The sequence below is a fragment of the Rhinolophus hipposideros genome (assembly GCF_964194185.1).
Source record: "Rhinolophus hipposideros genome assembly, chromosome: 12".
Lineage (NCBI taxonomy): Eukaryota > Metazoa > Chordata > Mammalia > Chiroptera > Rhinolophidae > Rhinolophus > Rhinolophus hipposideros.
Genome location: NC_138058.1, coordinates 71,777,633 through 71,799,417, shown reverse-complemented (window position 1 = coordinate 71,799,417; position 21,785 = coordinate 71,777,633). Strand labels below are relative to the sequence as shown.

Sequence of the window (21,785 nt, the reverse complement as noted above, 5' to 3'; positions counted from 1 at the left end):
TTAAAATAAGGTGGTATGTTAGAGAGAGACAGAACAGGTACACCATAATGAGATGTGAATGAGAAGAATGAGCCAGCCATGAAAGACAGCGGGAGAAAGTGTATCTCAGGCCCTGAGAACAGCTACTACATGGCCTAAGTGAGAGTCAGCTTGGAACAGCGACGAAACAGAAAGAAGGACCCGGCACTAAGCTATAAAGATACTGAGAAGTAAATCCAGTGAGAAACGTGCAAAACCTAAGAGAGTATTCTAAAACTTTACTGGTGGTCATTGAAAAACTTAATGATGGGGCAGCTGGATGGCTCTGTTGGCTAGAGCGTGAGCTCTGAACAACAGGGTTGCCAGTTCGATTCCCACATGGACCAGTGAGCTGCGCCCTCCACAACTAGATTGAAACAACTGATGGGTCCTGGAAAAACACACTTAAAATAAATAAAAGTTAAAAAAAAAAAAAGGAAAAGAAAATGCATCTTTGTGTGGTGTTTTAGCAGGGCAGCAAAACTAGAAACCAGAAAAGGAAAAGTTTAACAGTTTTACCATACAGAAATTTGTAAACTTCTCAATGGTAAAAGACACCATAAATGATATTAAAAGATGAATGAACAAGCCACAGACTGGGAGAAAATATTTGCCAACCATTTATCCAACAAAGGACATGCCTGTCAAATATAAGAAGAACTCTCTAATCTCAACAGTAAGAGAACAACCAAAAATGTCTCCAGACATTGCTGACGTCCCTGGAGGGGTTCAAATCTCCTCCAGGTGAGAACCACTGAATTAGAAATGAGCGAAAGACCTGAACTGACACTTCAGTGAGAATGATATATGAATTGAAAATTAGTGCCCATGAAAAGATGTTCAATATCATTAGCCATGAGGGAAATGCAAAATAAATCTCCGATAAGATAGACCTACACACCTTATTATATGCTAAAATTGAAATGAAAAATTCTGGTCATACCAAGTGCTTGTGAGAAGTGGAGCAATTGGAACTCTCACTCATTGCTGGCAAGAATGGAAATGATACCACCACTCTGCAAAACAGTGTGGCAGTTTCTTGTAAAGTTAAACGTACACTTACCCATAGGACCCAGCAATTACACTCCTGCATATTTACTCTAGAGAAATGACAACATATATTCACATTAAAACCTGTACACGAATATTCATAACAGCTTTGTTATAGCCAAAACTTGGGAATAACTCACATGTCCTGCACTGTGGTCCATCCACACCATGGACCACTCGGAAATAAAAAGGAACAAACTGACGATGCACTCAGCAACCTGGATCCCTTTCAAGGGCCTTGTGATGAGTAAAAAACGCCAATCTCAAAGGGTTACACAGTGTGTGATTCCATTTATATTATTCTGTAGGTGATAAAATGATGGTGATGGAGGCCAGACACGTGGTTGCCAGGAGTCAGGGTTGGGGGAGGGTGTGACTATTACGGAAAAACAGGGATTTTCATCGTGGTCATGGAACCGTTCTGTGATTTGGTGATTACTCAAATCGACACATCTGATAAAATTTCCAAGAACCATGCACACAACCACAAGTGTATGTAGAAACTGGTGAAATCGCAATAAGGTTTGCAATTTACTTAATAGGGTTGCACCAATGTCAATTTCCTGACTTGAACAATGTACCCCGTGGTTACGTAAGATATTGGGGGTACACAGGAACTCTACTAATTTTGCAACTTTTTCTATATCTTAAACTATTTCAAAATAAAAAGTTATAATGTAAAAAAGAAAGAAAAAACACAAATGAAAAACCTTATTGTAATTAAACTATTTCAAAATAAAAAGTTATAATTAAAAAAAGGAGAAAAAAGACATAAATGAAAAACCAGGAAATGAAACTGCAATAGATATAACAGAAAAAGAGGTACCATTCAAAAGATATAGAACACCTATAAATATGTATGAAAATAAATAACCCAACTAATAAATAACCCAACTAATAAGTAGACAAATATCAGGAAATTTAGAGAAGAAATATAATTATCTATATGTCCAAAGTCAATCTCACTAATAATCAAATAAATTCAGATTAAGACAACAGGGAAATATTAGTTTTCATCCGTTAAAGATTCCTGGCCAGGATATAGAGAAAGTGGCTCTCCCATAAACTAAGTGAAAGTGTAAATTGGCCAGCATTCTAACATGTCTAACTGGACAGTACCTATCTAAATTTTAAAAGTCTACACCATTTGACCCAGTAATTCTACTTCTAGGAATACAAAGATGTTCACTGAAGCACTAGTTTATAATAACAAAAAATTTGTTACAGGGAATTGGATAGAAAAACTATAATGGCAACTAATATTTATCTGGTGCTTTCGATGTTCCAGGAATTTTCGTAAGTGCTTTACATGTATTAAATCATTTAATCCTTTTAAACAATCCTATGACGTAGGTTCTAGGTACTATTATTTTTGCAAAGGAGGACTTACATTAGGAAGCTGGGATTCACAAGCGCCTGGGTGCAGAACCCACCCCCATAACCTTCCACCACATTTCCGGGCACTAAACATGGAGGGACGTGCAGGCGTTATTACACATGAAAAGCAAGCTACAAAGCAGTGTGTATACTAGGATCCCAGAGAGTGTACACCTAAAAACAAAGGTTTGACAGATTATCTTTGGGGCTTGATGTTATGGAAAACATTTACTCTTTTGTTTATACATTTTAATATTGTTTGCATTTTTTACAATAAAATGTATCATTTTTATAATTTAAGAATAAGAATATTTAAAGGTAATAGATGCAAAATTTAAAACAGCGAGAAGAAAAAATATATCTCTTGTAGGAATTGCATAGCATGGGGCACTCATTCCCCAGACCCCTCACCCCCTCAAACAGGGGATGACCTTCCAGGGAGGGGCTCTCCTCAGGCTGGGGCTCCTTCTCTGAGGGTGAAGGTGAAATCTCATGGAGAAGCCTCTAAGTGTTGCCTCAGGGTAGGTGGTGGGCCACCCTCTCCAGAACTCTCCAGGGTTGGCCCTTCCCTGAGAAGCTGATACTCCCCCCAGGGGAACATGAGATCATGGCCAAAGTAAAACTACTTCAAAAGGAAAACAACAAAACTGGATTACAAATACCATCAAAAACTGGAGATTAGAAGGAGGGGCAGACCAAGAGGTTAAAATAAGCTTAACAAAAATACAGAAGTCTGTGGAGTCGAGGTTCTAGGAATCACACACATTAAAAATACTCAGATTGACAACTTGGTGGAAATTACATCCCCTGCAACTACTTAAAGCGATGAAAAAGTTTAAACGTCAATTTAAACGTGTGCAAAGAGGCACACTATTTTTCAACATCACTTCAGGGGCCACTTGAGCAAAAAGAAAACCACTGATTCCAGCCCTGCATGGAGCTGGCTGCAACTCTGAGTCTGCGTGTCCTGGACACATGGCTCTGCCAGGCCGTGGGGTCTAAATTCTCCCGGCTACAAAGCAATTTCTTGATTGTGATCTGTCCTCTCTGGGAGGCCCAGGAATAGGGTCCTGGGGTCAGCAGAGGTGTGTGTCTGTGTGGGGTTCACAGGAGGAGTTGTGTGGAGGGGGAGGGCCCTTGGCAGGTTTTTGGGGTTGGCGGAAGGAGGCTGACCCAACTCTACTCTCAGCCCACTGCTTTGCTCTTGAAATTCCACAGCTAACAAGTCATGCTGAAGATGAAGCGTTCCATCGTTCTGCTGCCCACAACGCACTTCCTGCCACAGAGGGTACTGAGCATCCTGGAGCTCTGAAAATGGAATGTCAAGGTCGAAAGAGGGAAGGAGGTGCTCTGGAGCCACACTGGAAGGAGCTCAGTTTTGAGGAGGGTTGATCTTGCTTCCTAGTGGTTGGGAAATAAAAGAGCTCCATGGAGGGAAGGGGCATGTGGGTCTTAGAAAAGAAATCTCATAAACAAAATGTGGTCCGTCCATACAATGGACTATTATTCCTTAAAAAGGAAGGAAATTCTGACACATGCTACATCATGGATGTGCCCTGAAGACATTATGCTAAGTGAAATAAGCCAGACATAAAAGGACAAATATTTTATGATTCCACTTACATAGTACTTAGATTCATAGACAGAAAGGCAAATGGTGGTTATGAGAGGTTGATGGGAGGAAATAATGGAGAGCGAGTGTTTCATGAGGACAGAATTTCAGTTTGGGATGATAAAGTATGGAGATGGATGGTGCTGATGGTTGCACAACATAAATGCCACTGAATTGCACACCTGAATGTGGTTCAAAAGATAAATTTTAGCTTATGTATAGTTTACTACAAAACAAAAAACAAGCTAAATCTAAAGTCTTTAGATCTAACTTCCAGTTTACAGTAAATACAGGGGATAGAAAAACAAGTTAACTTGCAACATGAAATCACAATCAAGCAAATGTAGAATGTGGGATATTCTACAAAAAAATTGGCCTGAACTTCAAAAAGTCAATTCATGGGGGAAAAAGTGGAGTTGTTCTAATTAAAAGAGATTAAAAAATACAATAACCAAATGTAATGCATGTGTCCAAAACGAACAGATTCAAAAGACATTTGAAACGACTGGGAAAGTTTGATTATGGACTAGATATTAGGTGGTATTAGAGAACTGAGTTTTCTTAGGTCGGAATATAGTATTGTAGTTATGTTTTAGGGAATGTCCTTAATTTTAGGCGCTACATGTTGACATATACTGAAATATCTAGGGGTGAAGGGTCATTAATGCAATGTACTTTCAAATGATTCAGAAAAACAAATGCCTCACACACCCATAAAGGGTGATAAAGCAAACACGGCAAAATGGAAATGACTGTTGAATCCCAGGTGGTGGGTGAACACTGCAGAATTCTTTCCATTTTCCTGTAGGCTGAAAACTTTTTTTTTTAAACTTTTATTTATTTTAAATGTGTTTTTCCAGGACCCATCAGCTCCAAGTCAAGCAGTTGTTTCAATCTAGTTGTGTAGGGGCAGCTCACAGTGGCCCATGTGGGGATCAAACCGGCAACTTTGTTGTTAAGAGTAACCAACTGCTCTAACCAACTGAACTAACCAGCTGCCCCCAATAATTTTTTTTGTTTTTAAATCTTTTTTTTTTTAAGGAGGGCACAGCTCAGTGGCCCATGCGAGGATCCAACCGGCAATCTTGGTGTTATCAGCACCAAGCTCGAGCCCACTGAACTAATAGGCCACCCCTGAAAACATTCTTAATAAAAAGTTGGGGGAGAAAAGTGCCAGCTGTGCGGTTAAAGGAGCTGCGTGACCTTGGGCAGTTTCCTTGACTCTCAGGCCTTCCTTTCCTCACCTAAGGAACAGAGCTAAAACTACCTTCCTCACATTGTGGTCTGGATGAAAAGTGTAAGTCACCTGTCCAGGTGCCCAGTGGCTGTAGGGTTATTGTCATTAGCATGATTATGACAATCCCGCCGGTGTCTGATATATGGGGTGATGAATCGTTCTGGGAAAATCACTTGAGTTTCCCAAGCCCCACCGAGTTTCTCCACCCGGAGCACAGGACCGGTAAACTTTCAACTGCTGCGGGGTGGGCCGCCGGAACGCGGGAGAAGAAAGCCGGGTTTGAGAGGGTCGAAACCTATGGGATTTGGGGAGCACCCTGCGGACCAATGATGGAGCTGCTGAGCAGGCTAGTTGACTGCGGAACTAGCGAATCCCAGCACTTCGCGCTCAGCGGCCGCGGCCGCGTCCCCTCCTCCTGTGGTTGGGCTGCCCGCAAGTACTGGCCGCGCAGGGCCGGCCCCTGCCCTGTGTGGCCCCCGGGGCTAGAGAGGGGGCCGTGCGGACCAGAAGCCCTGCCAGGCGGTCTGCTCCGGGCGCCACGGCCAGGGGGAGACACGCCGCTCTCTGCGCCGGTTTCCTTCTTGCAAAGTGAGCTCACCACTTAGGCGGAAAAGAACGTGCCCAAATGACTCAAAGCTGGGGGATAGCGAAAGAGAGAATGGCGACTTTTGCCCTGCCTCGTGGTACTACTCACAGGTTCAAGTTTTCTACAATGCACATATTGTGGTGGCCAGGAAAAAAAAAAAGAAACTCAAAACGGAGTTGAAATCATAATATCTAGCTAGCTCCCAGTTACTTAATGGTTCCTGTACACACAGTGTTAACAGGAGCTCTTCATTCATTTCTGGTGTTTTGCCACTTACCAGGGCAAACGTCTGAGACAAAGCAAAAAAAGCAAATAGAAAGTAAAATGAAACCTTAGACCAAGCACACGTCTCCACCCTCACCCCAGTGGAGATTTTCAACCTCTGCTGGCTATTTGATGCCCAATAAACAGTAAATGAACTGGTTCTTCAATCCTTACCTGAACTTTCAGGAATTTTTGCTGAGTTTGCAATTTTTAAACCACTGTTGACACGGGACAGTGGCCTGACATCAGCCACATTTTCAGTGGGAAACTGCACCAAAGGCTCTCTCTTGCCATTTAATTGAGGGTTTACAAAGGACGGAGCGTTTTACACGAGTTTTATTTCGTCCTCCCATTAATAATCTCACAGGTTAAGTGCGTTCTCAGTCCCAGCTGTAACTCATTTGTCCAAGTGACAGCAACTGCACGGCGGGACCCCACCAATTGGCCTGAGCTCAGGGCCCTGGCATCCCCACCCCCAGGGACACGTAGCTAAAAGGTCTCAACAACGCCTGTCCCCGGAGGAGAGAGCCGTTTTGCAAGCGTTTTCGTCAATCTTACTTGCAAAACCTCGCCCGCCGCCAGCCAAACAGGTTCGCAGAGCCCCTAGCGGAGGTGGGGCTGTGGGCGGGCTCGGCGCCCGTCCAATGGGAAGGCTCATCACCACCCGCCAAGCCTCGTACTACTAGGGCGCCGCTTTAAATAGCGGCGCGGGCTCGGGCCGTCGACTCCCGGGCCCTGAGTACAGCCCCGCCTGCGTGACCTGCCCGCCGCCGCCTCAGCCATGCACTGTGTCCGCGTCCCGCTCGCTCCCATCGGGAACCAGCAGCCGCCGCTGCCGCTCTCGCCCCTGAAGGGGCTCAGCCTGGCGGATAAGGAGAACACGGTGAGCGCGCTCGGGCCGGCTGGGGTGGCGGGGACCTGGGGGGCCTGGGCCTGCCTCTCACCGCGTGTGTCCCCGCAGCCACCCGCTCTCAACGGCGCCCGCGTGCTGGCCAGCAAGGCGGCCCGCAGGATCTTCCAGGAGGCGGCGGAGGCGGCGGAGCCGGTGAGCCCGAGCCCCGGGGGCGGAGAGAGCGCAGTGGGCGCGGCTCTCGGGCGCCATGGCCGCCTTTGTCTTCCCACTGACTCGTAAACCCTCCCGCTTCCGGTCCCCGGGCTCCGTTCCCGCCTGTTTCGGAATCGGTCGTTCAAATTTCCGCGGGGACGGATACGTGCGTAACAGCTGACACGTAAGACAGGGACCCCCAGGAAGGGTCCCGCCACCGAGTGTAGCTGGATGGGCAGCGTGGCCGTGTCATGTGCTTCGATGGACACTTGACGTTTTCAGTCCTTTCTCCCCCCGACAGAAAACGAAGGTGTCTGCGCTCGGCGCGCAGGATGAGCCACTGCTGCGAGAAAACCCGCGCCGCTTCGTCGTCTTTCCGATCGAATACCACGATATTTGGCAGATGTACAAGAAAGCCGAGGCTTCCTTTTGGACAGCGGAGGAGGTAACCGGGTTCGGGCGCCAGGGGACACGAGGGAGGGGAGGCGCTGCCCCCGGAGGCTGTGCGGTGTCCCCGGGGCCAAGGGCGCGCCCAGGGAGCTGGGGACCACGTGGGCCCAGCGGACGGGCAGGTGAGGACGCAGGTGTCGGGTCCTGCGGCCTGACCCCTTGCGAACCTGTAAACGTCAGGTGGACCTCTCCAAGGACCTGCAGCACTGGGAAACCCTGAAGGCGGACGAGAAATACTTTATATCGCACGTGCTGGCTTTCTTTGCGGCGAGCGACGGCATAGTAAACGAAAACCTGGTGAGTTGTCCCCCAGACGGTCTGTGTCTGTCCACGTCAAGATTTAGGGGAGCACCGATTCTCTTTCCTCGTCTATTCAGTTCTTCCATTCCGAGATGTATCTAGAAGGTAATTGTGATGGGGCATTTCCTGGTTTATAATATAGCTCACAGTCATTTCTTCCTTACGGGGATTTTTTTCCCCTGACTGGAGAAGCTCAAAGACCACGTTTAGGGGTCATGGGTTTGCTCCTGGGGGGGATCACGTTTGTTCTCCTTTTTGTGCCTTTGCTGTTTTAATAATCGGGTCGTACATAATTTGGTTTAATAATCTGGCTGATGCTGAGTGGATCCTTCTCACAATGAATTAGGAGAGAATGAATCGATAACCAAGCGTTCGCAGAAACCGTATAAAAGAGGGGTTATCTATGTCCTGATCGGTACGTTGAGTATATGACAGGCCATGCCCACCTTCATCACAGAAGAATGAATTACATAGAGAAACAAACCATAACATGGTACCATAAAAGGAGAATGATGTAACCAATGTCCAGTAACCCAAATCGCGCTGAACTTGGATGTGTTTGCCACTAGGTGGAGCGGTTTAGCCAAGAAGTCCAGATTACAGAAGCCCGCTGTTTCTATGGCTTCCAAATTGCCATGGAAAACATACATTCTGAGATGTATAGTCTCCTCATTGACACTTACATTAAAGATTCCAAGGAAAGGTGAGTATTTGAGTGGTATGCCAGCATGTTTAGGACTCACTAATTGTTTATTTCAAGTCTTTGGATTCAGACCGGGATAGAAAAATAACTCAAATGACTAAATCAAAAATTCCTAGCTAGCACCCATGATCGTGTCTGTTTTGAAGAAGAAACCTAAATTCACTTTTAGCCAATCACTAAAAACAAAGTTATGGTGCGGTGACTCCATTTTTAGAGGTGGAAGTTTACTGTTGGTCATCCAATCTAATGTCTTCTTTTGGGAAAACATCCCTTAGGCTCTGTATGATGAACTAAAACCTTAGTCTGACAGTTTTTACTCGTGGCAGACCCTAATTTACAATGTGAGGCTGGGGCAGGGGAGAGGATATAAAGTAGAATGTAGCTGGCTTCTTAAAGAGCTAGTAATACCGTGTTTCCCCGAAAATAAGACCTACACTGAAAATAAGCCCCAGTTAAGATCTCAGCCAGACAGAAGCATTTAGTGCGTTATGACAATGTTCCAGAAGAAGATGACATGACTGTATTTGAATAAATGCAGATTGTTGTACATGAAAAAAAATGACATCCCCTGAAAAATAAGCCCTAATGGAGCAAAAATTAACATAAAACCTGGTCTTATTTTCGGGGAAACCCGGTAAAATACAGAAAATAAGACCTAGAAGTGTAAGTGAGGAATTGCATAATATAGTAGTTTCCCCCTTATCTGCCGGAAATACATTCCAAGACGGTGTGGATGCCTTAAACTGAATAGTACCAAATTCTGTATATACTAGGTTTTTTCCTACATATACATACCTATGATAGTTAAATTTATAAATTTAACACAGCACAGGAAGATACTGACAACAACAACTAATAATAAACAGAATAGTTGTAACAATATACTATAATAAAAGTTACGAATGTGGTTCTCTTTCTGATAACAGACAGCTAAGTGACTAATGGGTGACAGGTGGCACATATAAGCACAAGATTTTATCAGCTACTCAGGATTGTAATTTAAAACTTATGAAGTTTATTTCTGGAATTTTCCATTTATGTTATTAAATACATATGGCATTTGGAGCCCATTGATACAGACTTGGTAGGAGAAATGCTGTCTGTTTAGGTTAATAATGGTCAGCATAGCTTAAATAGTCCTAACAGTTCAGATTTTATGGTTCTTCAAATTTAAGGAAGATAGGGCCTGTGAACTTTGTCGTGACCTGGACTTGAAATAATTAATAATTAAGCCAATAAAGGCTCTTGGTGTAATGGCTTAAGAGTTTTAGTGTTTTTAGGTCTTGGGGCTCAACACAAATTAACGAACACCTAATTTGTATTAACATAAATCAATGTTGATATTTTAAAAATGGTAGTGAAGGAAAAAGCAAACCAGTGGAAAAAAACACATTTCAGTTTGAGCCCCACTTTGGCGTTGGTCCCAGTGATCCGATTCAGAAGCTTGTGACAGACGGTCTTTGCTGGAATTGCTGATGCTCTGTGTGCTTCCCAGGGAGTTTCTCTTCAATGCCATTGAGACGATGTCTTGTGTAAAGAAGAAGGCAGATTGGGCCTTGCGTTGGATTGGGGACAAAGAGGCTACTTATGGTAAGGCTACCTGTGGCCCTCCTTATACCTAAGCTTCATTTTCTAAATGACATTGGTTTCTTGGCCCTTTCTATGAATCCGAACAGTTACTCACTAGAAATATTTTGGTGTTAACTCTTAAATAGGGGAACGTGTTGTAGCTTTTGCCGCAGTAGAAGGAATCTTCTTTTCTGGTTCTTTTGCATCGATATTCTGGCTCAAGAAACGAGGACTGATGCCTGGCCTCACATTTTCCAACGAACTTATTAGCAGAGATGAGGTGAGTCTAGTTCAAGTAATAGGCTAAATCTGGACCCCAAACACTAACTTCTCGTGTTCATTGATGGGAATTCCCAGTATCAGGTTGCCTATATTCACATTTCACGTGTGAATTCAACCATATACTTACTTGGCGGGGAAGGAAATACTTTAAGTAATATACTGAAATTATTTTACTCATTCTTAGTATATTACAGTATATTTATATATAGGTATTTCTCTATGAATGATGGGATTTTTAAAGGGATGTGTTATTTTTCCTAGTATCTTGTGTGATTCTACTGTATTTGGAAGTCAGTTGATGAGCATCTCAGTGAAATGAGAACGCATTCTGATCCAACATATGTCTTTGAATGCACTTGGATTAAGCTGCAGACAGGAGGAGAAGGTGCCCGGGTGTTCTAGTTTAGGCCACATTGGCATTACTTTGGGTTCAATGCACTAAGAATTGCAGACTTGATTCACTTGAAATTGAACTAACGATTTCCTGCGCATTCAGTTGTAACTCTAAAAAGTAGCCTAGTCAGAGTTTTGCCTTTCCTGCTGCAAAAGGAAAGGATGCTTTGAGCGGAAGTCCTGGCCCCTCTCTCTTTGCCACATCACAGGGCAGTGAGGACCACACCTAGCCTGCTGTCAGCATCTAGGTGGCAGCATTGAGAGCCTTGGGTGTGGCTGAGCCCTTCTCGTGTGACATAAGCAGAGGAGGCAGCAGTTAAACTGGCCGTCCTCTCAATAGTTTAAGTGCTTTTAGTACAGCCAAGCAGGATGTATAAAGAGAATGCAGAAAAAGATAAAGCCATTCCCTAGTCCCCATTAATGATGGAAGTCTGGTTTTACAGTGATCTTAAACCTTTTCTTCCAGGGTTTACACTGCGACTTTGCCTGCCTGATGTTCAAACACCTGCTACACAAACCTTCGGAGCAGAGAGTCAAAGAAATAATTGTCAATGCTGTTAGGATAGAACAGGTGGGTGACGTGTACAGTCTCGTGCTTGCCAGAAGAAGACACTTTTGTGCTTCCATTTTACTGAGAAGCTGTTTTGGCCCCTAGGAGTTCCTCACGGAGGCACTGCCGGTGAAGCTCATTGGGATGAACTGCACTTTAATGAAGCAGTACATTGAATTCGTGGCAGACAGACTTATGCTGGAGCTGGGTTTTAGCAAGGTAAAGTATTGTTCATAGCCCTCTGGTTCTTTTAGAAACTGGTGTTTTGTATTTATGTTTTGCTGTGAACTTTTTCAGATTTTCAGAGTAGAAAACCCATTTGACTTCATGGAGAATATTTCACTGGAAGGGAAGACTAACTTCTTTGAAAAGAGAGTAGGCGAGTATCAAAGAATGGGAGTGATGTCAAGTCCAACAGAGAATTCTTTTACCTTGGATGCTGACTTCTAAATGAACTAAAGGTGTGCTTTTTGCTGATTTTTCTTTCCCTTCTCATCAAAAAAAAAAAAAAAAATCCAGCTCACTTAGTGTATCTATCACCCAGCCATATGCCATGAATTGTTCATATGTTTGTTAATATTCATAGCAACTTAAAACTAGCTACCTCTGTATTAATCCTATTTGTTACTAACGCTAGTCTCACCTAGCATGAAGGTGTGTACAAAAGCTATGCTTAGAAAAGACCTTTTCAGTGTTTGGCTTTTGCAAGCAGGCTGGCTGGCTATCCACAGCGTGACCATGGCACTGAACAGGTCTTGGCCTCAGTGTGGGGACTCAGCTGCCTCTGATTAGCAGGGCTAAATGTTCAGTGACTACCACAAGGTCATTATAAGGTGTCAGCCTCACGGCTTCAAAGCAGATTTTAAAGTTTATTTACTTGTATAGACAACTGGCACTTTACACACAAATAAACATAGTTTGCATTATCAATGTAAAGGCCCAATTCAAGCTAATTTGGTTTAATACACCAACCGTACAATACGAGGTATGATCAAAAAATACAGTGAATGTTTAAATAAAAATTAAAAAATTACAGTAAAAGACACATTGCCATTAATCTCCCTCAAAATAATCCCCTTTGCTTAGAATACACTTATCCCATTGTTCTTGCCACTTTCTGAAGCAGTTCCGAAAGTCCTTCTGTGAGTGTCTTTTTCTTTTTCTTAATTCTTTTTTTAAGGAGGGCGCAGCTCACTCACAGTGGCCCATGCAGGGATCGAACCGGCAACCTTGGTGTTATCAGCACCATGTTCTAACCAACTGAGCTAGCCGGTCACCCTTGTGAGTGTCTTTAGGTGCACTGTTTTGGCTGCCTCGATGCCCTGGATCAATAGAAAATGTTTTCCTTTCATGGTCATTTTGACTTTGAGGAAGAGCCAGAAGTCGCACGGGCCAGATACGGTGAATACGGTGGATGAGGACACACCGTAATGTTTTTATTTGACAGAAATTGCCGTACCTGAAGCGGTGTGTGACATGGAGTATTGTCATGATGGAGGATGAAGTAAAGACATGAAAGAGAACTTCCAGAACTGCTTCAGAAAGTGGCAAGAACGATGGGTGTGTTTGAAGCGAGGGGGCATATTTTGAGGGAGATTAATAACGGCAATGTGTCTTTTACTGTAATAAATTTGTTTTTTATTTAAACATTCACCATATTTTTTGATGACACCCCGTGTTCTATTGACCACTAATTGGAGCCAACTCAAAATTGATCAGGTGACCAAAGTAAGATAAACCTGTGTAATCTAAGCATGTTAATTTATATTCTTTGTTTTCTTTAATGAAATGCCTTTTCATCAACTTTATAAAGTCAATCCTGTGCGTACCTAAGTGTTAGCCATTTGGTGCCACATAGATGGGTTGTATTATGTATCCTGTAGCCCAGGTTGAGTTTCATGGGATAAGAGATAAAGGGATAGGAGCTCTTATCTTAAATCATTAGGAATTGAAGTGTGATATGGGCTGACACTTGGTAATCTGGGTGTGTGAGCGTCAGTTTGTCGTTTTATTTCTCAAAGTGTATTCTGCCCAAATGCAAGATTCTTGGCTGGGATCTAAGATAGTACTGCAATTGGTTTTCAAATCATCCTTGAACAAAATGACCCAGCTGAGATTTTGCTCCTGGTTAAGTGGTAAAACCAGGACTGGAATTGGCTCTCTGAAAATTGTTCAGAATTCACTTTGTGTGTAAACAGGTACTATGGACTTTCAGTCCATTAATGTTTACTAGCTGTGTTTTAAGTTGGAAAATATTGTTTTACTTTGTCTGTTTAGATTATACCTGTAGTTTATACTTTCAAATAATTACCCAGTCTTATCTTTCAGATCGTAACTGAGTGTATATTGTTCAATGCAATTACTTCTGGTGCTAATACCTAACTAATTCTGAGGGGCCACCTGGTGATTTAGGAAAGTAGTTTTGCATGAGCTTCTAATACATGTGCCATTCAGATATTTCAGAAGCAAGTGTAAACTAATACATACATATGTCAATCCTTTGGCCACATTTGTTAACACAGGTTGTGTGTTGACTGACCACTGGCCTGTTCTATTGTCAGTTTTCTTCATTTATTGTGTAAATGGTCCAATGGTCCATTTAAAAACTGTAATATGCGACCCTTTTCTATCTTGTTAGTTATTGTTAACAGAAGTTAATCCTGATTCTGTGGTCTTTCCACTTGTACAACAAACATGAATAAACACTTTGCCTTGTGCTGTTCAGGTACAGGTGGAGGTTGGAGGTGGGTTTAGGATTCTGCCTCCCATTAGCTGTGTCATGTAGGAATTCACTTCTTCCAGCTAGGATTCAGTTTCCCGGTCTGCTTAAAGGGAAACCGATTTTTGTCTGAAGCATTTCTGAGTCTTAAACTTGAATACCACACAAGGGTTGAATGATTAAAATGAAACTTCTCAGGGGATGGGAGTGTCCAGGAGAGCCGGGGAGGGGGCGCCGTGGTTTCCCCTGGTGGACTGGGGCCTAGCCTCCCGCCTCCCTGCAGCAGGGTTCTTGCCAGGTTTCTCCTGTGAAGGAGAAGGCTCACTCGAGGCATGGGTTTTGTCCATGTCCCCAACCTGGCACAGCCTCCAAGCACCAGGCCCTCCGTGAGTGGCTCCTGAAGGAGGAAATGAATTTGAGCCAAGCATTTTGAGGTGGATAATGGGTAAAGGTGTATTCTGTGTCCTGGAGGAACCCAGTGGAGAGCTTTGCCTTTGCACCCCAAAGGTGCTCAGTGAATGTCATTTGATGGGTAATGTCAGGTTGGTGACACCACTGTGGACGTTCAGGGCAGCCCTGCTCTAAGGATCATCAACTATTAGAACAGTCTCCCTGTGGGCAGCCCACAGTCATGTTCCCTTTTGTTGTCCGCCTATGCCCACTACCCACACTCTTTCTAGAACACACCTCCATGCATCCAAATTAGTGGTGTCAGACCATGGAGTGAGTTGCCTCAGGAACCCGAAAGATGCAGAGACTCAAGGGCCTCATCTCAGACCTACTGAGTCACTCTTGGGGTGAAACCTGGGAGTCGGCAGTTTTCACAAGTTCACCTTAGCTCCTCTCATAGTTGAGATCTGGATGGGATGGGGTCCTTATATGGTGCAAACCAGCCGTTTTCAACTCTTGGCATGCCTTACAATCACCCACGGGCTTTAAAAAATACCAGTGCCTGGATCCCACTTTTGGAAAGGGCAGCCCTGCTCAGAGCTTTAACTGGAGGTGCTTGCTGATTTGTGTTCCAGATGCACTGAGCCTGGCCACGGCACAGGCACGTTTCATTGCATAGGAACACGCAGCTTCTGCTCACTTGGCGTGGCAACGCCTGGCTGACCACGAGAGCCGTCCTCTTGACTGGTATTGCAGCTGGAACTCAATGAGTGTTTGTTAAAGCCATCTGGCCAGGGAGTTGTTTCTGTATGTTATCGAGGATCAATAGCCCTGCCAGTGGGGCTGGAGACTGCTAAGGGTTTAACTTAGCTCTTTGCGGAGCAAGACAGTCCCAGCCTTATCAGTGAGTAGCTGCATGCCTTAGAGGCAATGGGATTGCACGGCTTGGCCCTTTTAGACCAGAGAAGACTGATAGGACCCCATCCCACCCCCGTACAGGGGGCTACCTCCCGGTGTACTCTGGGCACTAAAGGAAGAACATGGTCAGTGGTGTCTCCTTGTCATTCTGGGAAGGGATTCTTTACATCAGAATGTTTTATGTCAAGAATGGTTGAATCCATTGCTGTGTATAAGGTTCAAAAACTTCATGGCGGGGGCGTAAAGACTAGAGTGGCTCCTGCACGATGACAGACTGAGGTAATCTAAAACCCCTCCTGCTTCAAACACCTACCAATGACAAATAAGAAAAGTTAAATGGGTAATGACTTCCCAAGAAAGGGGAATTCCCAGGTGCTGGAACGGGCAGGGACCATGGAAGCCTGAGCTTATAACAATCCTGGGGGTGTGGGGGGTGAGTCCCTTAGAAAAACCCGGAGTGTGAGGGACCCAAAACCCCCTTGGGTTTGGAGGGATTGGAACTGAAACCTGCATAAAGCCAGGTCCGGCCCCCAACACCCAATGAAATGGGCGCCAAGGAATAATCCCACCAGCATGGGGTTCATCTTTCTGCACTCCAAAAAACCCAAAACCCTAGGCCTGAACCTCAGATTCGTGGTGTAGGAACCCATGGAAGATACATAACTCCAACTCAGCCGTCTGTGATTCCCACAGGTGGAGCTCGGTCATAAATTACAAAACACGTGATTGTAGGAAGAACAATTGGGTGTAAAAATCCCAAGAACATCTGTCTAATAAGATAAAAGGTAACGTGCTCAAAGGGAAAAAAGTGAATCAAAACCCAAAGAACAGTACTTACAAATGGTTTTGAAAAAGAACCAGCTAGGATTTCTTGGACTACAACACAATTACTCAATTAAAGCTCTAGCTTTAAAGGAACCTGCTTAGGTAAGGTTAGACATAGTGAGGAATAAGTAACCGGAAGAGATCTATCTGAAGGAATTGCCCGAAAAATGAGAAAACAGAAGAGATGAAGATAGGATGGGGTACACGTTATTTCTAAAGGAAGTTTTAGTCATGGAGAGAAGGGATAGACAGGCAATGGTGACATAACCTGAAATTGACCTTGTAAAGTCTGAGGAACCCAGACATGATGTTCCATCCCATATCCAGGCAGGACCACCAGGGCAAAGTTCTGGGGCCACTGTGGTCTCGGCAGGTGTGATCTAAGCTGTTTATGATGTGAGCCGTGCGAGTTACATGATTTGGTCACAGTAACTTGGGGTTGAGGTTTGTGATGGGTGGAAAGACGTGAGGAAGACTGGTTCTAAGCACAAGCTGACTAGTTTGGGGTGGGCTGAGCCTTGCCTGGGTGGGGCCCAACCTGACTTGAGTTCAAAGGATGAGCCTGAGGCTGCCTAACTCAAGGCCCCAGTTCATTTCACCCCTCTGATTGGGTGGCAGGACAGACTGGGAGAGGCTGCTGTCACTGGCAAGATGGAATCCACTTCATGAGTGGTGTCAGGGCCTTAGAAAGGCTTGCTCTGCCCCCAGAAGCCACCAACTGACCCCTGCTATCAAAAGTCCCCTGGTCACAGCCACTGGGATTCCAGACTCCATGCGACGAGGACCTGGTTCCTGCCCGCCAGAGGCAGGCATAGGACTTGTGCTGGGTTTGGGGGGATGGGGAGCTATTTTTCCCCTTGGCCTTGGAGTTTAGGGAACAGTGGGGCTGCAGCAGCCACCTTGCAGCTATGAAGGAAGGCAGGCCTGCCTTGAGTGGGGTCCACACACGGGAAAAGGAGAGCTGATCTACAAAGAAATGGGGCCCTCATGGCTTCATTTTCTGGATCCAGCCATGCCTGAATCCCACGCCGGAGCTTACACTTAAGTAGGCTTATCAATTCCTAATAGAATCAGGGTGACTTTCCTACCACAAGCAACAGAGTTAAACCTGAAGGGAATGCACAGCCCTGTGTTCCTCTGATCCACAATCACCCTGGGGCAGAGATAATTAGCCCCATTGTCACAGCCTCTGTCACAGATGTGACCAAGAGGCTGGGGAAGTCATGTGCCTTGTTGAGGACCTCACATAAACAGCGGCGGCTCAGGACTAGAACTGAGTGTGCTGGCCATGGCCATACCTTTGTCCCTTTATCACATACTCCCATTGTGAGAGAACAGGCACCCCAGGTCTCCACCCTGGTCCCAAGGAAACCGCTTCTGGAACTGCTGCTGCTCAGCGAGCTGTGTCCAGGGGATTGTGTCCTCACTCCCCTTGTCCTGGTTTACCTGTGTGCCCAGCATGGTGGGGAGGGTATGCTCTGCATTGCCCCTGTCACCAGCCTGTGATGAGCCACACACCACTAGGAAGGTCGGGTGGGGAGCTGTAACTGACCTTGGTGGAATACTGGAGGGTCCAGTTGTTTACAAAGTGCCTGGGCCCCTGCAGGCTCCCCAGGATTCCACCCAGCCCAAGCCGAGAAGGGACTTCCTTTGGAAGGCGCCCCATAGGTGCCTGGGGCTATTCCAGCGTCCCACTGGGCTAATCCTAATCAGAATCCCAGTTCCTGAGCTGCGTTGCCACACCCCACTGAGCTCTTTATTTCTGTCAGGGCGTGGACAGTGGCCAAAAGACTGGCTTTAGAAATGTCATGGTGAGGATTAGGTGACTAGCTCCTGGTGTATCTTTTAAACAGCTTTATTGAGATAATTCACATACCATCCAAGTCACCCATTTGTAATGCGCAACTCAAGGGTGTTAGGATGGAGTGGTAGTCGGTACCTCAGCTTTGGAGCGTTCTCACTCCCCAGGGAGACCCGAGACCCATTAGTCCTCTCTGTGTCCCCTCCAGCCCCTGGTGACCACGGATCAGTAGTTCTATCTCCACAGAACTGATTGGCACTTTTGAGACAATAAGTAGAAGTTTTTAATGGAAAGGGCACTGGATTTTATTTCTAAAAGAGCATTTGGAACGCTAGAGCTAACAAAAGGGATGGCTCTGCCTTGCAGACATTTGATTTACATATTCAGAAAGCTTTTTTTTCTTGGCATATTAGAAAAACATTTTGCATTAAAGATTCCTGACATTGCCTGGAAGGGGACTTTGCCTGCTGACAGCCTGTGAGGTGGCTGATAGACCTTCAATTCCTTCACTTCCCAGCGTCACACATTAACTCAGCCCTCCCTCTGAGCTGGGGCAGGGCGGAAGAGAAGCCAGGGGTCAGATCTGGTCCCCTGCCTGTTTTTGTACAGACTCCAAACTAAGAGTGTTTTAAAATATAGCAGAATAATAATATTTCGTGACACATGGAAATTATATGAAATCCACATTTCAGTGCTGTTGAAAAAAGTTCAGCTGAGTCAATCTGAAGATCTAATTGGCTTTATTCAATGATTCATGAATTGAGCAACATCCTATCTATTATAGCAAATAGAAAGGAGCTCCCAGGAGCTGTACAAAATGCTAGGTTTTTATGGGCAGGAAGAGGGTGGGACAAGGAAGTTAAAAGTGGATTATTTCGGGCAAGGACATCTGCCCTTAGGGGAAGGCAGTGGATCTTATCAGGCAGGTTACCTCCCTAGTGCTAACCAGGAAATTCCAGACTGATTTAAAATTCCACTCCTGGGATAGGCTGAAACTGCCGTCAGGCTACTTACGGTTTCCCCGGAAATAAGACCTACCTGGACAATCAGCTCTAACGGGTCTTTTGGAGCAAAAATGAATGTGACTGGTATTATATATATTACATTAATTTATTATATAAGACCGGTCTTGCATTCATTTTTGCTCCAAAAGACGCATTAGAGCCGATTGTCCGGCTAGGGCTTATTTTCGGAAAAACACGGTATTAAGGGGGGCTTTCCACAAGTGAGTGTTTCGGGCCTGTGTTTCTTTTCTTCATAGCACCCAGTGTTATTGGCACACAGCCACGTCACTTGCTTATGTTCTCTCCATGGTTGCTTTGGCGCTACAATGGCACAGTGGAATCACTGTATCAGGCCAGTTTTTCACCTAGAGCTACGCTATTTTCTATCTGACCCTTTCCAAAAAGCGTTTGATGACCTAAAAGTGAAGTACGACCGTCCTCTTGAATGGTCCACGGTCAGGGCAGGTGGTCAGTAAGGGAGGGCTGGAGCCAGCAAGTATTCGAGCAGAGCATGACATTTTCAGGCATTTTGTGAGCATTAGCTTACCAGAACCAACTACCACAGGCTGGGGGGCTTAAATGACAGAAATGTATTTACTCACAGTTCCGGAGGCTGGAAGTCCAAGGTCAAGGTGTTGGCAGGGTTGGTTTCTCCTGAAGTTTCTCCTTGGCTTGTAGATGGCCGTCTTCTCCCTGTCCTCACACGGTCACCCCTGTGTGTCTGTGTCCTGATCTCCTCAGAAAAGGACACTAGTCAGATTGGTTTAGGGCTCCCGCACATGACCTCATTTCCCCTTAGTTCTCTCTTTAAAGACCCTCTCTCCAAAAACAGTCACATGCTGAGGTATTGGGGGTTGGGACTTCAGAGTATCAATTTTGGGAGGATTCAATTTACGCCATCTCACTGAGCTAGTAGTTAAATACAGCCATTATTAAAAATTAAATTACATAAGCTTACAATTAAATTAATATTAAAGACAAATACAATAAATACTCAAAAGTCTATTTTACTATTATCTATGCTCCTGAAGCTATTTACATCTGTTCTATCCGTATGGAGGAAATAACTGTAACAGCGTGTTACTGAGCAAGTCTTTCCAATTCCATGACCAGGGACGTCACTTACGTAGCTCAGAACTGGCTTTGGTGGGAGCATTTACACCATGGAGATGGGTAAATGCTACAATTCAGGGTCCCCTCCTCCGAGAGCTGTTGTTAAATATTTACCAGCGTTTGGAGGGGTGCTAAGCGCTGAGACAGAGGTCAGCGTGAACTACAGGGGGCACTAAGGATGCCAGGCCTTGGAGAGTCAGCAAAAGTTTCACAGACTAAGGGATACCCAGCAGTACCTTGAACATGAATAAGGGTTGGCCAGATACAGGGGAAGAAGGGGTAACTGGTTTGCAAATGCCTAAGGCAGGAGAGGGCTCCCTGTGTGGGGGGATAGGGGGTGATGGCAGGGTGGTACGAGTCACAGGTGGGAGAGGAAGAAAGGAGTTGTGAAGGGAGGGTGGGCACGACTTAGAGTTCTATTCAAAGGAGGTTCTACTTGATCTGGCAGTAATGGGGAGCCAAGGAGGGTCTTGGAGCCAGAGGGAGGGACCAGGTAGTGAGGGTGGTCACTGGCTGTCAAAGGGGTTTGTGGTTGGGATTGTGTGTGGAGTGTGTGCAGGGTACTGTGACTTGCTTTCTCTGTGTCCTTTGCAGGTGGGAGGTTCTTGGCAAATGCTGAGTGGCTGAATCATCCCATTCATTCTGAAATCTTGAACAGGGGACTCAGCTTTCTGTCTCCAATTAGAGTTGGAGCTGGAAATCGCCTAAATGTTAAGCGGAAGGGGAATGGTTAAATTACAGATATCTATACCATGGAACACTAACCAGTCATTGTATATGATCGATAGGAAGCTTATGTAGCAATGGGGCGAGCTGCTGACAGAACAATGATAAATGGAAACAGCAGAACGTAAGATTCTGTGTGTTTTTACTGTTCAAGACAAATATAATAAATACACAAAAGTCTATTTTACAACATACTACTAATACCTGTGCTCTTAAAGCTATACATCTGTTCTATCCGTATGGAGAAATAACTGTTACTGTGTCACCGAGCATGTCTTTCCAATTCCATGACCAGTGACATCACTTTGGTCATAATGACAATGTGGATCAAGATGGGAAGTGTCACAAATGGAGAAATGAAAATGGCGTCTCAGGGTGGTGGGAGGGAGTGTTTCTTTTTGTTCTGGCGTTCTCTGTTTGATTGTCTGTGACAAATACTGACGAGCAGTTGCAGCCTCCCCAGGCAGACGGCCCCTGCAGGAGCCCAAGGCAGAGGGAACCAGCCCTGGAGGCATGGCCGGGGTGTGGGGGGCTGTACCATGCAGGGCATCTGGTGATTCCTGCGTGCGCCCTGTCCTCTGCGGTTGCCTATGGAGGTTGCTTCCAAGGCTCAGCATGTCACTGGGAACCAGTCCCCTCCAGCCGAGAGGGGTGGCCAGGGGTGCAGTTCTGAAACCCTTTTCAGTATAGAGAATCTTGGGCTTTGGAGCCCAATGGACCCAATTAAGTCCCTTCGCTGTCTGTGTACAGGCTACACTAAGGGCTCAGAGGGGTTAAGTCTGCAGGTGGCAGAGCTGGGACTTCATCTGGGGGTGTTGGGCCCTCAGTCCCTCCCACCCCCACTGTTTCCCGC

At 45.2% G+C, this 21,785-nt stretch overlaps 1 protein-coding gene across 2 annotated transcripts; it reads left to right on the top strand.

Annotated features, from left to right (window-relative positions):
* Nucleotides 1-6,820: 6,820 nt before the first annotated feature.
* On the top strand, nt 6,821-21,120 carry RRM2 (ribonucleotide reductase regulatory subunit M2). 2 transcript variants are annotated; one of them, XM_081069556.1, is made up of 11 exons: nt 6,821-7,027; nt 7,106-7,189; nt 7,491-7,634; nt 7,820-7,936; nt 8,509-8,642; nt 10,138-10,232; nt 10,358-10,491; nt 11,353-11,457; nt 11,542-11,655; nt 11,734-11,897; nt 20,801-21,120. In XM_081069556.1, exons 1-10 carry the CDS (start codon nt 6,926-6,928, stop codon nt 11,884-11,886), a joined length of 1,182 nt encoding a protein of 393 aa, XP_080925682.1. In that variant the 5' UTR covers nt 6,821-6,925; the 3' UTR covers nt 11,887-11,897; nt 20,801-21,120. The 2 variants fall into 2 exon arrangements, with proteins under 2 accessions (XP_080925682.1, XP_080925683.1); XM_081069557.1 differs by lacking the exon at nt 20,801-21,120 and adding an exon at nt 12,884-13,764.
* The last annotated feature ends 665 nt before the right edge of the window (nt 21,121-21,785 follow it).